We start from the raw sequence: 15,666 nt of genomic DNA, 5'->3' as shown, positions 1-15,666 counted from the left end.
TGACAATATGGCCATGACCAGTTGTTTAGGAAGGAGGGAAGTTTTAGGAGTGACGGCGGTGTTTTGAGATGTGAGAGATTTGCGATGTTTAGCGCAAATCTTGTGTAGTTAGTGTGTAGTGTAGTCAATAGTTTTGTTGTGTGTGTCAGAACAATGAGGCGACTGCTGAATGTTACAGGTGTTACAGGAGTGATATATCTCCTGTTGTCAGGCCTGCAGGTACCAGGCTGTTGTTCTCCTTTATCTCATAGTGGACAGAAATAATTTTTTGGAGTGGCACAAATAATTTGTGTGGCATCAAATTTGATGCAGAACAGCTGACCTGCTCCCCTCAGGCAGGAGGCTCCGGTCCATTCGCACCAGAACCTCTCGCCATAAGAACAGTTTCTTCCCCTCTGCTGTTGGACACATGAACAATAAACGTACGACTGTTCCCACCACTAACACATGACCCTACGCTGTGTTCACTGCATCATTCCATGTTTTGGCACTGATCACCACCTGCACTCATGTATATATCTTTCTACGTAGCACTTTTAATTCTTATTCTTACTTTTATTTTTTCATGTCTATTTAAGCGCAATTTATGACAGTATGTTTGCACTGAAGCACCGCAGCAATTTCCTAATGTTGTAAACCTGCTCAACATTTGGCAATAAAACCCTTTCTGATTCTGATTCTGATTGTTCTGTAAATAGTTTGAAATGTTTATTTAGAAAATGCTTTGGCTGAATATTTAGGTAAACAGCTGCAAAAAACTTTGTTGTTTGCATAACTCAGTTACTTTTTTTGAAGAAGTAACTATATAATTAATTGCCCAACATTGGTCATTATTTACTGTATTTTGCAGACAGAGTTACAGGACTCTCTCCCAGACTACAGACGCTTTATAAAAAAAAATTAATTAATAAATTTAAAAAAGTTTTGTTTTCAAAATTGGAGTTATTTTTACTTCCAATAGTGTTAACATACTACACAGGTCATGAACAAGATTTTTTTTTAAATTTTCATTGTAAGTGGGCTAAAGCACTTAAAAGTAGTCTAACATAAATGCTGTAATTTGATTATTTTAATAAACCATGTAACTTGGATGGATTTGATGCTGGCGTGACCACAGTGTACACGTCTGCTGTTGCTCACAGTGGTCCAAGGGACCGCTCAGGGAGTTTGTGTGTTTGCTCAGACACGTGAAATATTAGAGGGAACATTGAATGTGAGGTATTTAGAACTGAAACTTAAACCACATTATGGGAACACGTGAATATGATATCATCTTCTTAAGACGGGAATTAACATGTGACCTCAAGTTTTTATTTTAGTGTTTAAAAAGTACCTTGTTTTTCCAGATTGTTTATACCAGAAAAATTATGTCTGGATGCCAGTTTCCTCCTCAAGTTCTCGTCAGCATCAACTAAAACATGTTTGAACAATTAATCATTGTCACCTGCAATGTGGACACTGCAGCAGAGTACACAGAGAAGAGTCTACTGTGATAATAACGCTTCCTTGGTTACCTTGTGGAATTTCATAGTGATACATGTATTAAAAGTCAACACACATCTATCAAGTTTCATATTGAACAGACTAGAGCTTTGTTCTCATTTTTAAAATAAATCCTGTGTAGTCAAACCAGCTAACATGCTCTGAGACAGACCTTCATTGCCTGGTAGAATTGGTCAGGTGACGTCAGAATGTGGATGTGGGAACCTGGCACCCGGAAGGCTGGTACATGCTCTGCCATCCATCGGAAGTGGCTGCAAAGACCTTCTGTTTGCTGGGCTCCGGCTGAGCTGGTGGGCCTGGAGACGCGATGAGGGGCTGGGTCGGTTTCAGCCAGAAGAGGGGCAAGAAGGAGCACGGAGGACCTGCAGGAAACACGGAAAGTAGAGCAGGAAACTCATTTCATGTTGATAATGATCTAATCAAAGCAACTAGAAAATAGTCTGATCAATTTTCTTTCAACCCTACAGGGGCGGGTTAAAACTGAAAAATAAAAAAGGCATAAAAATCAAGTTATCAAAGAACAGACGCTCCATAACAGCTTAGAGCTCTTGTATGATTTCAATTGGTGCCTCGATCAGCTGGCAGTTCAAGGCAATCCATATGACTCGAATAATAACTTATCAATAATTAATAACTCATCTCCCATTTACACTCCACCACATTCCATTACATTTATGTATTACAGGTGATCATCAATAGCAGAATCCCTCGAGCAAAGATTTGTAATTAGGCGGCTGCATTTGCAGTAATGTTTTTACCATAACTAAATAGATGACGTCATAATGAGAGCTGTAGTGACGTAGGGAACCTAAATCACACACAAAGTTTGTAAAGAAGTTTTAAAAAGAACAGTTTCCCACATCCAAGGATTTATCATTTCCTTTTGATGATAACCTGTAACAAACCTACTGAATATTATTTGGCTGGCAACTCATGACACCATTTTGTTTTCCATAAAAGTATATTAAACATAACATTAAATCTGCACAATTTCCCATCGCTTTCAAAGGATTATGTTAATGACCTGACGGCCATTTTACAGATAGACAGCAATTATTTGATTATTAAATAACATACAGATTTATAATTAATATAATCCATCCAAGAAGAGACGCCAAGTCTTTCCTCTCCAGCTCTTGGGCAGGGACACCAAAGTTCCCGAACCAGCCAAGAGATGTAATCCCTCAACATGTCTGCTCCAAGGCCTCCTCCTGGTAGGACATAACTGAAACAGCTCACCACCTAGTTCAATTCAATTCAATTTTATTTGTACAGCACCAAATCACAACAGTCGCCTCAAGGGGCTTTATATTGTAAGGTAGACCCTACAATAATACATACAGAGGAAAAACCCAACAATCACATGACCCCCTATGACCAAGCACTTTGGTGACAGAGAGAAGGAAAAAAATCCCTTTTAACAGGAAGAAACCTCCGCGGGGGCCATCAGTTGGGGTGAGAGACACCTAGGCATCCTAGTCAGATGCTGAGGCTAATCAGCTGCTCATGCTTGGAGATGGAGTAGGTGAGCTCCTCACCTCTTAAGTTCACTACCCAGAGCTTGTGACCTTAACTGAGGTTGGGAAAGGATCAACCAGTAAAGCGAAATTAATTAATTTACTCTTAATATATCTGTGTTTTAATAAGTACTTAAATTGAATACTATTCACTTGGGTTGTACAAAATTTTAGAAACACCTTCACCACTGTGAATATAAATTCTGCTTGCCAAAATTACAGAGGAAGTTATATTTCAAAATGAGTTAAAGATGAATTGTTCTTCTGTTAAGTGGCTGACGCAACAATCTCATCCAGCAGCTGAAACGTTCAATCATTTATCAAACTCTTCCTCTGAAGGTGGACCTTATGGTGACTTTGTTATGCAAGCTGCTGCTTCCAGGAATGACGGTGAACTTTGAAATCATCATGAAAGTTACACAGCATGTATTTTCCATCAAGCTACAGAACGGTGTCAACATCGAGGTTATAAAATTATTTAACCCAATCTGTATTAAAAGCTTTAAAATTGCTAATCTCAGTGTAATGTTTTGTAGTCTAAAGCAAGTGACTAGTCAGCAACACTAGAAAAGTTTTGTCAATCCATTTGCATTCTTCCCTTTAAAAGTGTGTAAGAAAATCGAGCTTTACATGTGGATTTCAAGGAAAATCTACTTGTTGTGGCCCAGATTACTTGTGGAGACGATCACAGGAAGAGAATCATTTTGGAGGTATTGTCTTTTTGTGCCGTCTTTCAGCATCTCAAGTGTCAATGACGTCAGAGCTTTTTACAAGCACACAAACACACTACAGTAAAACTTCCTATAAATTAGGAATAACCAGGATGTTACACCGGAGACAAGAGAGGACATGGCACTCGATAAATGATTAATTGAAATTTCATTTCATTTCATTTCATTTTTATTTATTTCACACTTGGTACTACAAATCAAACAAAACAACCACATCTTCTATCAACAAAACACAACAACCATGTGTGAAAAGGAGCAGGAAGAAGAAAATATTCTTATTAAACCCTGCCCCCTATCTACCATCGAACTTATATCACCGATGGGCACCAAAAATCAGGAACAAACTAATATTGACATTTCTCTCCGGTCGAATCCCAAACCAACATCACATTCATTCGCATTCTTCATACTGAGTTATCGTTTTAAACATATAACACTTTTTAAAACATTGTAGATTTATACAATTCTTTAAATTATAATGAAGTGAATTCCACAGTCTTATACCCCTAACCGTTGTGCTCATTAATCTTTGTGTAGTCCTGGCTAACTGATGTTTAAAATAAAATTTCCTTCTATTCTCTTCTCCCCTTGAACACATCAAAAATACTCTTTGTAACTTAAAAGGCAAAATATTATTTTTAGCCTTAAACATAATTAATAATGTCCGTAATTTCACTAAATCTCCTAATTTTAATAATTTTGATTCTATAAATAATTTGTTTGTATGTTCTCTATATTTAACATTATGAATTATTCGTATAACTTTCTTCTGTAATAGGTTTAAAGGTTTTATGGTATTCTCATATGTATTCCCCCAAACTTCAACACAATAGTTGATATATGAAAAAAACAAAGAAAAATATAAAATACGCATTGTTTTATAATTTAATAAATCTCTTATACTACCCAAAATATAAATACTTTTGACCATTTTCTTTCTAATATGTTCAATATGAGATTTCCATGTCAAATTCTCATCCACTATTACACCCAAAAAACGAAATTCAGTAACTCTTTCAATCAATTCTTCCTCTATAAACATAATGACTTTATCCTCCTTTACACGATTGCCAAATATCATATATTTCGTTTTTGTCAGATTCAAAGATAATTTATTTACATCAAACCATTTTTTTATTCTTAACATCTCAGAAGTCATAATTTCAACCAAGTCTTTCAAATTCTCTCCAGAGCAATAAAAATTTGTGTCATCTGCAAATAAAATCGAATTTAACCTTTTAGATACGTCACAAATATCATTAATATATAAATTAAAGAGTTTAGGTCCCAAAATAGAACCTTGAGGAACACCACATACAATCTTCAGTCTTTCAGAAGTATTGCCAAAATAATAAACATATTGCAACCTATTCTCTAAATAACTCATTAACCAATTCAATGCTACTCCTCTCACTCCATGGTTATACAATTTAGAAATCAAAATAGAATGTTGTATCGTATCAAAAGCTTTTTTTAAATCAACAAATACTCCCACTGTGTATTTAAATGGCAGATTACAGTTCATGTGAACTACCTGCCTTTGAAATAAAGATAATTTACATAATGCTTCAAAATAATTGCTCATTAAGTGCATAAAGTTGTTATGAAGGTGGCTGCTGAGTAGTAAGACTCACTTCTACAAGTACTCAGAGCACGCCCAAGTCCCCATTTATTAGGTACACCAGGTCAAGTCTAATTAAAGAGCACAAGAAGTTACATTTTTAATCCGTTTCAGAGAAGTGCTGAAATCACTTTTCACTGATTTCATCACTTTTGTGAAAGGGTCTTTGGGTTCTGTCACATTATACAGACAGTTATTTCTGTTAGCCTTTTTCACGGCCATAAAATATGGAGAGGAGATCATAGAAACACCTGTCAGTAAGAAGGACTGCTACTTTATTATTTAAACTGGGTCACCAATCAGCATTTTATTTTCCAGTGGACACCTCCCACAATTCTAAGGCCAAAATTTTTTTTTTTTTTTAAACAATTTAATGTTTTTAAAACATTCTCAGGGCCAAGAAAATATTTTTTTTGTAGTGATGGCATCAAAATGTGGAATATATGAACAGAGAATATACTTAAGTATAACTTGCAGCTTGCCAAAATAAACGTTTTGGCTCAAATTCACTTCAGTTGCAGAATCATTTGAAACCGGCACAAAAGGAAACATATCAGTGTCGGTGTTTTTTGGAAACTAGAGCTCATTTTGAAGTTGAAGCCAGCAGCTTGTTTCAAGAAGGTTGGAACAACACACAGGAAAATTTGTGTAATGTCAAAACACACCTGGTGGATCCAGGACTTACAACGATTGTGCCATACATACTGGTTTGCATTTCATCTCAGCAAAATCCCTTTTCTATACTTTTGCTACTTCATTAGAGTCCAGATTTGCTTCCAGCCAGGCTGGGGAATGACGAGTTCATTTCACATTTGTTTATTCCATTTAATCAGCTGAGTGCAAATTCCAGTTCAAGGAAATCTGCTTCACCCTCTGAAGTCTTAGGCTACGTTCACACTGCAGGTCTTAATGCTCAATTCAGATTTTTTGATCAAATCCGATTTTTTTGTCTGCTTGTTCACACTACAAATAAAATGCGACAGCAAACGCGCTCTATTGTGAACGCTCAAAGCGGCCCGCATGCACAAAAGAAGACGTCACACACAACGCGCTCTGTTTAGACCCAGAACACACAACATTGTTTGACTGATGGCCCTTAATATAAAGACTTCGGACTTGAAAATATTGGATTTGTGCCGTTCACACTGTCATACCATGATCGGATATAGGTCGCATAGGGTCAAAAAAAAAAAAAAAAAAAAAAAAAAAAAAAAAAAAAATCGGATTTGATGCGCTTTCGCCTGCAGTGTGAACGTAGCCTTAAACAGGTGCTATAGTTTTCATTTGGGTCCACTTGGGTCTCAGTGCTGTAAAATTCATCATCAGATTTTGTGGACTTCAAATAAGCGCGGCAGGAATGACTACTCATGTGTGGCATCTTCTGCATCTGCAATAGTTTATAATTTATCATCGGTTATGAGTCAAACCCTCAGCTATCATGATCTGCTTTTTTTATTGTTTTCAAAGATTTTTCAATAAAACAAATGTTTTGTTGAGCAGAGGGACCTTGCAGGCACTGCAGTTACCAACTGCTTTACCAACTCTTTTCTAGGTGACTACAGTCTCAGCTGCCTTTAGATCACTCACAAGTTCCTCCAGAGTTGTTCTCCTTCTGGTTTCACACTGTTCTCATTATCATTGAAACTCCATGAGGTGAGATTTTGCGTGGAGCTCCAGACCCAGGAAGCTTGGCAGTTATTCTATGGTTCTTCCATTTGCCATTAATCACACCAACTATTGTCACTATCTCACCCAGCTGCTTGGCGATGGTCTTCTAGCCCATTCCAGCCTTGTGCACAATCTTGTCCCGGACATCCTTGGAAAGCTCTTTGGTCTTGGCCATGGTACAGTTTTAAATCTGGAGAAATTTGTTTCTTCTACGCACCGTTGTCTTTTACACAGGTAACAAGTTAAGAAGGCTGCCAGCTCGTTACCTGTATAAAATACACCTGGGAGCCAGAAATCTTCCTCATTGATAGGGGAGCAAATGCTTATTTCCTTCATGGAAATAAAAAATTCATTTATAACTTTTTTGAAATGCATCTTTATGGATTTTTTGGTTTTTGTTCTTTGTCTCACTGTTCAATAAACCTACCATTGAAATTATAGACTGAACTTTCTTTTGTTAGTGGGCAAACTTACAAAATCAGCAGGGGTTCAAATAAGTTTTCTGACTGTACACTTTGCACTTATTTACATTTGGTAATATATTTTATGGATGAATAAAAGTAAGTTAAAAAATGTTATTGTTATGATGTTTGGCATAACTGAAAGTACATGCAATATCAACCATCTAATCTGGTAAATTAGTAACACGACTGTGTATAAAAAAAATTTTTTTTAAAGGAGGCAGTCTTTGAGAGGTACTCAAAGGCCACTCTGTGAACGACTGTGTCTAAGAATAGCTCAATTTAGGAACAAATCAGTCAAACATGACTAATCAAAGCTAAATTTCAGGATTGACTGTAAAGCCCTTTACAACCCTTAGTAGTCTGATTTTTTGTAAATGAAAAACAAGATTGTTTTTTTCCTAATGAATCACTGACTGTTGATAAAAATCTGAGAAAACCCGTAAAACATGTGAAAAATGTCAGATGCTTATCTGATGAAAATATTGAGTATGACGGAAAATAATTCATGGCTGCTCAAATAAGAGTTGTATTCAGGAGCACGGATCTGTGGGAAGATGTAACCCTTCATGTGCTTTTTTCTTTTGTCTGCATCCTACATTCATCCCAAAGATGCGGCTCTTTTGTGCTTCTCACACAAGCATGCAGTCTGACAATGCAACCACATTAAAATAATTACAGGGTGGAGTGTTAACCTCAGGCATGCTTGCAACTCTTATCGGCTAATTGTCAGAAGTCCTGGCATTCCTTTACATTGTTTACAACCTTATATTAACCAGAATACAAATACACGGTCTTGCTTTTGGCATTTGACTTTATGTAAATAAATAATAATCAATAAAAGCTACAGAGTCACATCACAGTCACACAGAGTCTAATCATAAACACACAAGAGTGATAAAAAACATCAAGAAACATAACTTCCTCATTTCTACTCATCTTACTCCAAATTATCTCCCTCCTTTTACAGCGGTGCAAATTACGAACGTTATCAAACAGAGCACATCAAGCTCAGTGATTCAGCTCTGTTGTGTGACTCAGCTGACAGGAAGCCTTGACAGTTTTCTGTAAGTTGTAAAAAGACAGAATGGTGTGACAGAGGAAATAAAGATCACACTTTACAATTAATGTTCCAACAGCGTCATATAAAAATATCAGCTTTCAACTCATGTTAGGGGGACATAAAAGTCTACAAAAATAAAATAAAACAAAGTCAAAGTCGATTTATTTTAAAGGGCAGACATAGGAGGGGCATATAATCACCGCATGTCTTCTAAATAAAAGAATTACATAAGCCATCTGATGACTATAGGCAAGGCAAGTTTATTTGTATAGCACAATTCAACAACAAGGTGATTCAAAGTGCTTTACAGAGACATTAGAAACAAAAACAAATAAAAAGCATGGTTTAAAATTGATTAAAACAAGCAAACAAACGATGGAGTTAACTCCCTTTGATTTAACAGAATTAGAGGCTATGCTAGCAATGCAAGGCTTTAGCTGTTGACTTCAATGAACAGAGGAGCTGTTCAGTTCGTCATGTGTATGCACCACATCTGATTTGATTTAAAGCATGTGACTTAAAAGTCCTTGTAATTTTAAAGGACTTACATCCTCATTCTTGTCAACTGATCCACAGCCTATTCATTTAGCAAACAGGAAATGCTACTTGTTATATTTTAGACCTCGTAAGATGTAAATCCAGAACTTGCAGAAGCCAAAACACTAAACGTACTGAAAGGTGAAGAGATGAGTAAGACGAAGAGCTCCGAGCACTGATGCCACAGATACTAATCCAACTTAGCGTAAATGGGACGTGGTGGGATGACCAACCACAGTTGACAGTATAAGATGGACATAGCCACTATGATGTCACTCATGGGTTTTGGGCTCCATATCTTAAACCTGGTCTAGAGCAGGGGTGTCAAACTCATTTCACATCATGGGCCACATACAGCCCACTTCTTAAGTGGGTCGGACCAGTGAAAATCCCCTTTCTGTAAGTGTAAAGACATTTAACTACACACATTCGATATAAGAAAAAGAAGTGCGATGTCAATAGCACAGCTTTTTTTTTCTACATGATAAAGAAATGCTGCTGTGGTTAACAAAGATTTGTAAAATTAGAGAAAAGGTCCTGGTAGATCATTTTCCAGATTCTCCTATAGTTACAAAACTGATTTATTCACAGATATGTTTATGTGGACCCTTTTTAAAAAAAAAAAAAAAAAAAAAAACCCAGACATTTCTATAGTCAATAGTCAAAAAAGGAACTTTTCGGTCATTTAAATGTTTATCTATTACTTAATTACTTTGTTGTAGTATTAACGGCCGTGGGTGACATGTTTATCGGTAGGAAAAGCTGTAAAACGTATGAAAATGCAGTAAAAACTTCAAAATCTATGCTCTACTTGACATTTTTTAAAGCCGTCCAGTGGGGCAGATTGAAGTCCTTACTGGCCCCCAGGTCTTATGTTTGACACCACTGGTCGAGAGGTTGTAAGATACCAGCAAGATGAATTCAACAACTTTGACAGTATAGAAGACAGACACGGATTCCACATCACAACAGTGAAGCCAACACTGAAATGCTTTGATAAATGCTTAGCCAATGAGCACGCGGTTTCACAGCCAGATCCTCGTCACATCCAAGTGAAACTGAAGCACAAATTTATTTACAAAATGCACCAACACCATAAACTTGGCGGAGGTCCAGTTGATGCATGGGTAAAGCTTCTTACTAAAGATGCAAGCAGACAGCTGCCACTGTTGGCACACCTGTCAAAGTCAGTCACATCGCCAGCTTTAACGCTTGTGATTATGAAAAGTGACAAGTCCTGAAAAAAAAGGAAAGAATTCAAATTTAACCATAACCTGTAGGTCCTCAAGAATCCCTAAAAATGTTGAACACGCCAAACGTTTCAAATAATGAAGTCAGAGTATCCCTGTGAATGAAAAAGTCTCAAGAAGGCTTCAGAATGCCCTAAGCACTTGTTATTTTCTACTTTTAACGCTGTATTGCACCACAGCGAGAAACATCTCTCAGGTACACAACTCTGTGTGAATACAGAGCTCCACCCCTCTTGTCAAACCTTGTGTTTGTGAAGGGCAGCCAATCAGAAGAAAGGCTCTGACCCTAAAAGTATACGTGCTGAAATGGCTCGTTTTATTAAAACAGGATAAACTGAGATTTAGCACCCAGACCCAGATAGGATAAATAGAGATTTTTTTTATTTTTTTAAACTGTAAATCAAGTAAAGCCACTCCAGTAGAAGAATAAAAAATGAGCCCATCTATGTTTTGGTTATAATACTAGGGACTTGTTACAGCATGTGTGCACAAAGTCCAAAGTTCTAGCATTCATAAAAGAGCCATTCCCAAACTGCTGCCAAGAAAGCATGAAAGCAATATACTATGGAATGTTCGTTTTTAAATTCCACAAACTATTTCCTTCTGGGAAGCAGACTCGACCCAGGAACTACAGTTCACACCAAAAAAAAAAGTAATGAATGTCTACACCAAGTTGTAAACCTTCAGGGTTAAAAAAAAATGAAACCAGCAGAGAAGTTGCTCTAATTTTCTAACTTCAGTCACAACAATAAATTTAAAGCCTGGCACAAAAGATGATTTGGGGGGTTGTAGTTACTCCTTCATATCACTGTACAGCTGTATCATTTTAAGGCTTAAAGTTAAAGGCATGGCTTTGATAGACAGGTGCCCTGTAGCACTTAGCTGGGTACCTGTATCTGTAAGCTGTGGAGTTTAAGCATGCCAAGCAAGCAGCATCTATAAGTGCACTTATAGATCTGGTGTTTAAATGCACTTACACATTTAATCGAACAGTATAATGTACACAAGAGTGACAAATATGCCACGCAATCGTCTTCCCCATGAGAATCCTGCAGATCCAGAGATTTATTCTAAAAACTGTACACAGGCAAGCTGCTCATCATAGCAGGATGGAAAGAAGAATGTCCCCAACTTTTTCAGTCAATGTCTTACGTCACGAAGATGACAGCCAAGTAATCAGGCTGAATTCTTCACATGGTACAATTTTCTTTTTTATCTTCTTTTGAAACCATCCCTCAAAGACTATTTATAAGCCACTAAGTCAACATGAATGACTGCTGGGACACCCTAAAACCTGTTTACCTCCCCTACAGGGAATACAGTTGTTTTTAATTTCTCAGCTTTTCCTGTTCTGTCAAGTGAAAAATGACTGAAGTGAAAAGCTCTTTTTTCTGAAGTCTAAAGACGACTCAGGCGTGTCACTCCACGTGTTGATTTGAATAGACCCCAACAGCTGCTTGAGTTTAGTTGCAGCTGTGTGCTAGCTGTCACACAACAAGACTGGAGTGAAGGTGGTTGTCAGAAAGGTGTAGTAGTTTAGTATTAGTCACACGCAACGTTACAAAACAACCACAGCACAGCCAAGGCTTGTCTTAGTTAACCTAACACCACAGGTGAAAACAGTGCTTCACCCTCTGTACTAGCGTGTGACGCAGAAGGGCGACCTCTGATCTAGATAGTAACGGCTGCATGGTTACTATCTAGACGGATTTCTCAAGTCCATTTAACATGATCCATCCACTGCGGCTGAGAGAGAAGCTACAGGAAATGTAAGTAATCATGTCCACCATCTCATGGATTGCATACTACCTGACACACAGTCTGCAGTATCTGAGACTTTATGATTTGTTGAGGTGCCATACTGGAGCTCCACAGGGAATTGTGCTTTTTCACATTGCCTTGTACACCTCAGGCTTTTCAGTAAAACTCAATATACTATGTTATTACTAATGGGAGAGAGTGGGAGCACAGAACACTAGGATATTATTTTGTGGAGTATTCTGGGAGGAATCATCTGCTTCTGAATGTGAATAAAATCACATAGACTACTGAAGGATGAGTACGGCTATACAACTCCTGTCTATCCTGTTGATGTGGTGGAGGAGTACCTGTGCGCCCGGGTTTCCACATCAATAACAAGCTGAACTGGAAGCCCAACACAGAGGCTCTAAACAAGACAGAGAAGAGCAGCAGTGGTGGGTGCCAAAAAAGAAAAAAGAAAAAGACAACATAATATTGCAATATTCCGTGTGGAAATATTGTGTCACTACAGGCACACTAGATATACTTATTTTATTAGAGGGCTAACCATTCTGCAATAACGTTAGCCAAGGAAACTAGAGTCACAACTCCAACAGAGTGACTCTAGGAGCCTGTGGCGGGGACTAAGGACAATAACGGACTATAAAGCACCAACAACCGGTATGACGAACGCGGCCGTGACTCTGGCAGACGAGCTGAACACTTTCTATGCTCGCTTCGAGGCTGCAGCTAAGGTCTCCAACAATGCTAGTGTTAGCGGCGCTAACGGCTGCAGACAGGAAGATACTGCCAGCACCGGAAACGTTCTCGTCATCTCCGAGCATGAAGTAAGGAGAGCCTTCAAGAGAGTGAACACCAGGAAAGCAGCAGGACCAGACGGCATCCCAGGTCGTATCCTAAGAGACTGCGCATACCAGCTAGCTCCTGTGTTCACTGAGATATTCAACATCTCTTTATCTCAGTCGGTGATCCCCACATGCTTCAAAGAGTCCATCATTGTTCCTGTCCCGAAGAAACCCCACCCTGCTTCTCTCAATGACTATCGCCCTGTAGCCCTCACCTCAGTAGTGATGAAGTGCTTTGAACGCCTGGTCAGAGACTTCATCATTTCTTCACTACCAGACACACTGGACCCACTACAGTTCGCTTACCGTCCAAATCGTTCCACAGACGATGCCATCTCTCATCTCCTCCACACATCACTCACTCACTTGGACACTAGAAGGGGGAATTATGTTAAAATGCTCTTCATAGACTACAGCTCTGCATTTAACACCATAATTCCCTCCACACTCACCACCAAGCTGGAGCATCTGGGACTCAGCTCATCTATGTGTCAGTGGATCTCCAACTTCCTAACTGGCAGACCACAGGCAGTAAGGATGGGCGGACATGTCTCAGCCTCCACCACTCTCAGCACTGGAGCCCCCCAGGGGTGTGTTCTGAGCCCCCTGCTGTACTCTTTGTACACATATGACTGTGTGGCCACTACCAGCTCCACCACCATCATCAAGTTTGCTGACGACACCGTCGTGGTGGGCCTGATCTCTGATAACAACGAGACGGCCTACCTGAAGGAGATTAGGAATCTGGAGAACTGGTGCCAGAGGAACAACCTCCTTCTAAACGTCAGTAAGACAAAGGAGCTGATAGTGGACTTCAGCACTAAGCAGGAGAGGAACTACCAGACCCCCGTCATCAACGAGTGCCCAGTGGAGAGAGTGGACAGCTTCAAATACCTCGGAGTTCACATCACGCAGGACCTGTCATGGTCCTGTCACATCAACACCGTGGTGAAAAAGGCCCGACAGCGTCTCTACCACCTCAGACGCTTGAGAGACTTCCAACTGCCCTCCAAGGTGCTCAGGAACTTTTACTCGTGCACCATAGAGAGCATCCTGGCAGGAAACATCTTAACCTGGTTCGGGAACAGCACCATGCAGGACAGACGAGCTCTACAGAGGGTTGTGCGGTCAGCTGAGCGCACCATCCGCTCCGAGCTCCCTGACCTGCACTCAATCTACAGCAGGCGGTGCTGGACCAAGGCCAGGAAGATCGTGAAGGACCTCAGCCATCCCAACAACAGACTGTTCTCTCTGTTGAGGTCAGGAAAGCGATTCCGCTCCCTGAAGACCAACACAGAGAGACTGAGGAGGAGCTTCTTCCCGCAGGCGATACGGTCTCTCAATCACACCACCACACAGTACTGACCCACACATATGGTTCTTACACACACACTGGACTTTCTGGACTTTGGTTTTGCACAACACTGGTCACTATATTCTTCATTTCCGGTTAATACTTGTACAGCTGCTGTTATTGTGTATATATTTATTTATATTTAGATTCCTTCATACATTCTTATATAGTTCTATATTGTGTATTGTGTATTTTGTTGTACAGTTATTTTATTTTCAACTTTAATTTATATATTTATCTTTATCTTATTCTTCCCAGTTAAATTTACCCTTCATTCTAATTTGTGTTGTACAGTTATTTCATTTTTAACCTTAATTTATATTCTATTCCTTCCTAGTTAAATTTACCCTTTTTAATTTTTCATATTTATTTCCTATCTTATTCATAGCCTTTTCCTTTTTTGTTCTCTTTAGGTCACGAGCAGTTGTCCAAGCATTTCACTACATATCGTACTGTGTATGACTGTGTACGTGACAAATAAAATTTGAATTTGAATTTGATTTAAATGAACTGAACCGAAAAACTATCCAGCAATAGACTAATTGCAACTCTTGGTGACTAATGGTTGCCCAGAGTTTGAGGACGTTGTGCACTCATGATCACTTGCACAGGTCGCCCGATCGGACGCAACTGTCTGCAAACAGGTGCAGTGTAACTAACTGCAGTTTTTCTGACAGATTATTGAAGGTTTATAAACAACTGCCATTTATTTTTCTATTATCAAAAGCAGATTGCATGTAATTACCAAGTAGACCCCATTCAATCGCACACTGATAGCAGACTCTCTCATGCCAACATTTATGACAGGTTTTAGTGACAATGTTCATATGCTTTACAAGCTTATTTTACAGCAAAAATAACTGAAGCGAGATAACTTTATCTTACTGGATTTTGAGGACATAATTTGCTGTGTCTTGTTACTCCCAAATCTAACTAGCTAGTTCTACTTCATCACAAAGCTCAGAGCCTTTAAAGCTGGGGTCCCCAATCCCAGTCCACGAGGGCCGGTGTCCTTGCAGGTTTTAAATCTCACCCTGGGTCAACACACCCGTATCACATGAGTTCATTACCAGGCCTCTGGAGAACTTCAAAACATGTTGAGATGCAGGGAGAGCAGGGAACAGCTGGGGGACAGAGTGTCTCGAGAGTTGGAGACAGATGGAAAGGTGAAGATGCAAGGAGTAGAGGTGGTAAAGGTGGATGAGTTGGTCAACCATCCAAAGCAACAGTCAGTGCATGAGACAGGTGCAGCAGGTGGAGACGATTGCCTGGGGTGATTTTTGAGGAGGATAGCAGTAAGAGTGAAAGGGAAGGATTAGAAGGTGGTAGTGAGACCTGCTGTGATGTGTGGTTTG

General features: G+C 39.1%; 1 protein-coding gene across 1 annotated transcript in view; it reads right to left on the bottom strand.

Moving 5' to 3' along the window:
• pgs1 (phosphatidylglycerophosphate synthase 1) overlaps positions 1-15,666 on the bottom strand; it is a 49,602-nt gene that overhangs the window by 33,171 nt on the left and 765 nt on the right. The window contains exon 2 of the mRNA XM_085416805.1: positions 1,655-1,865. Coding sequence (XP_085272931.1) covers positions 1,655-1,865 — 211 coding nt within the window. The remainder of the gene's footprint in view (positions 1-1,654; positions 1,866-15,666) is intronic.

This window comes from Rhamphochromis longiceps, linkage group LG8, assembly GCF_057381845.1.
Source record: "Rhamphochromis longiceps isolate RC_006_pf linkage group LG8, R_longiceps_female_GT1.1, whole genome shotgun sequence".
NCBI lineage: Eukaryota > Metazoa > Chordata > Actinopteri > Cichliformes > Cichlidae > Rhamphochromis > Rhamphochromis longiceps.
Note: the sequence above shows the minus strand (reverse complement) of the source record. Positions and strands in the feature narration are given on the sequence as shown.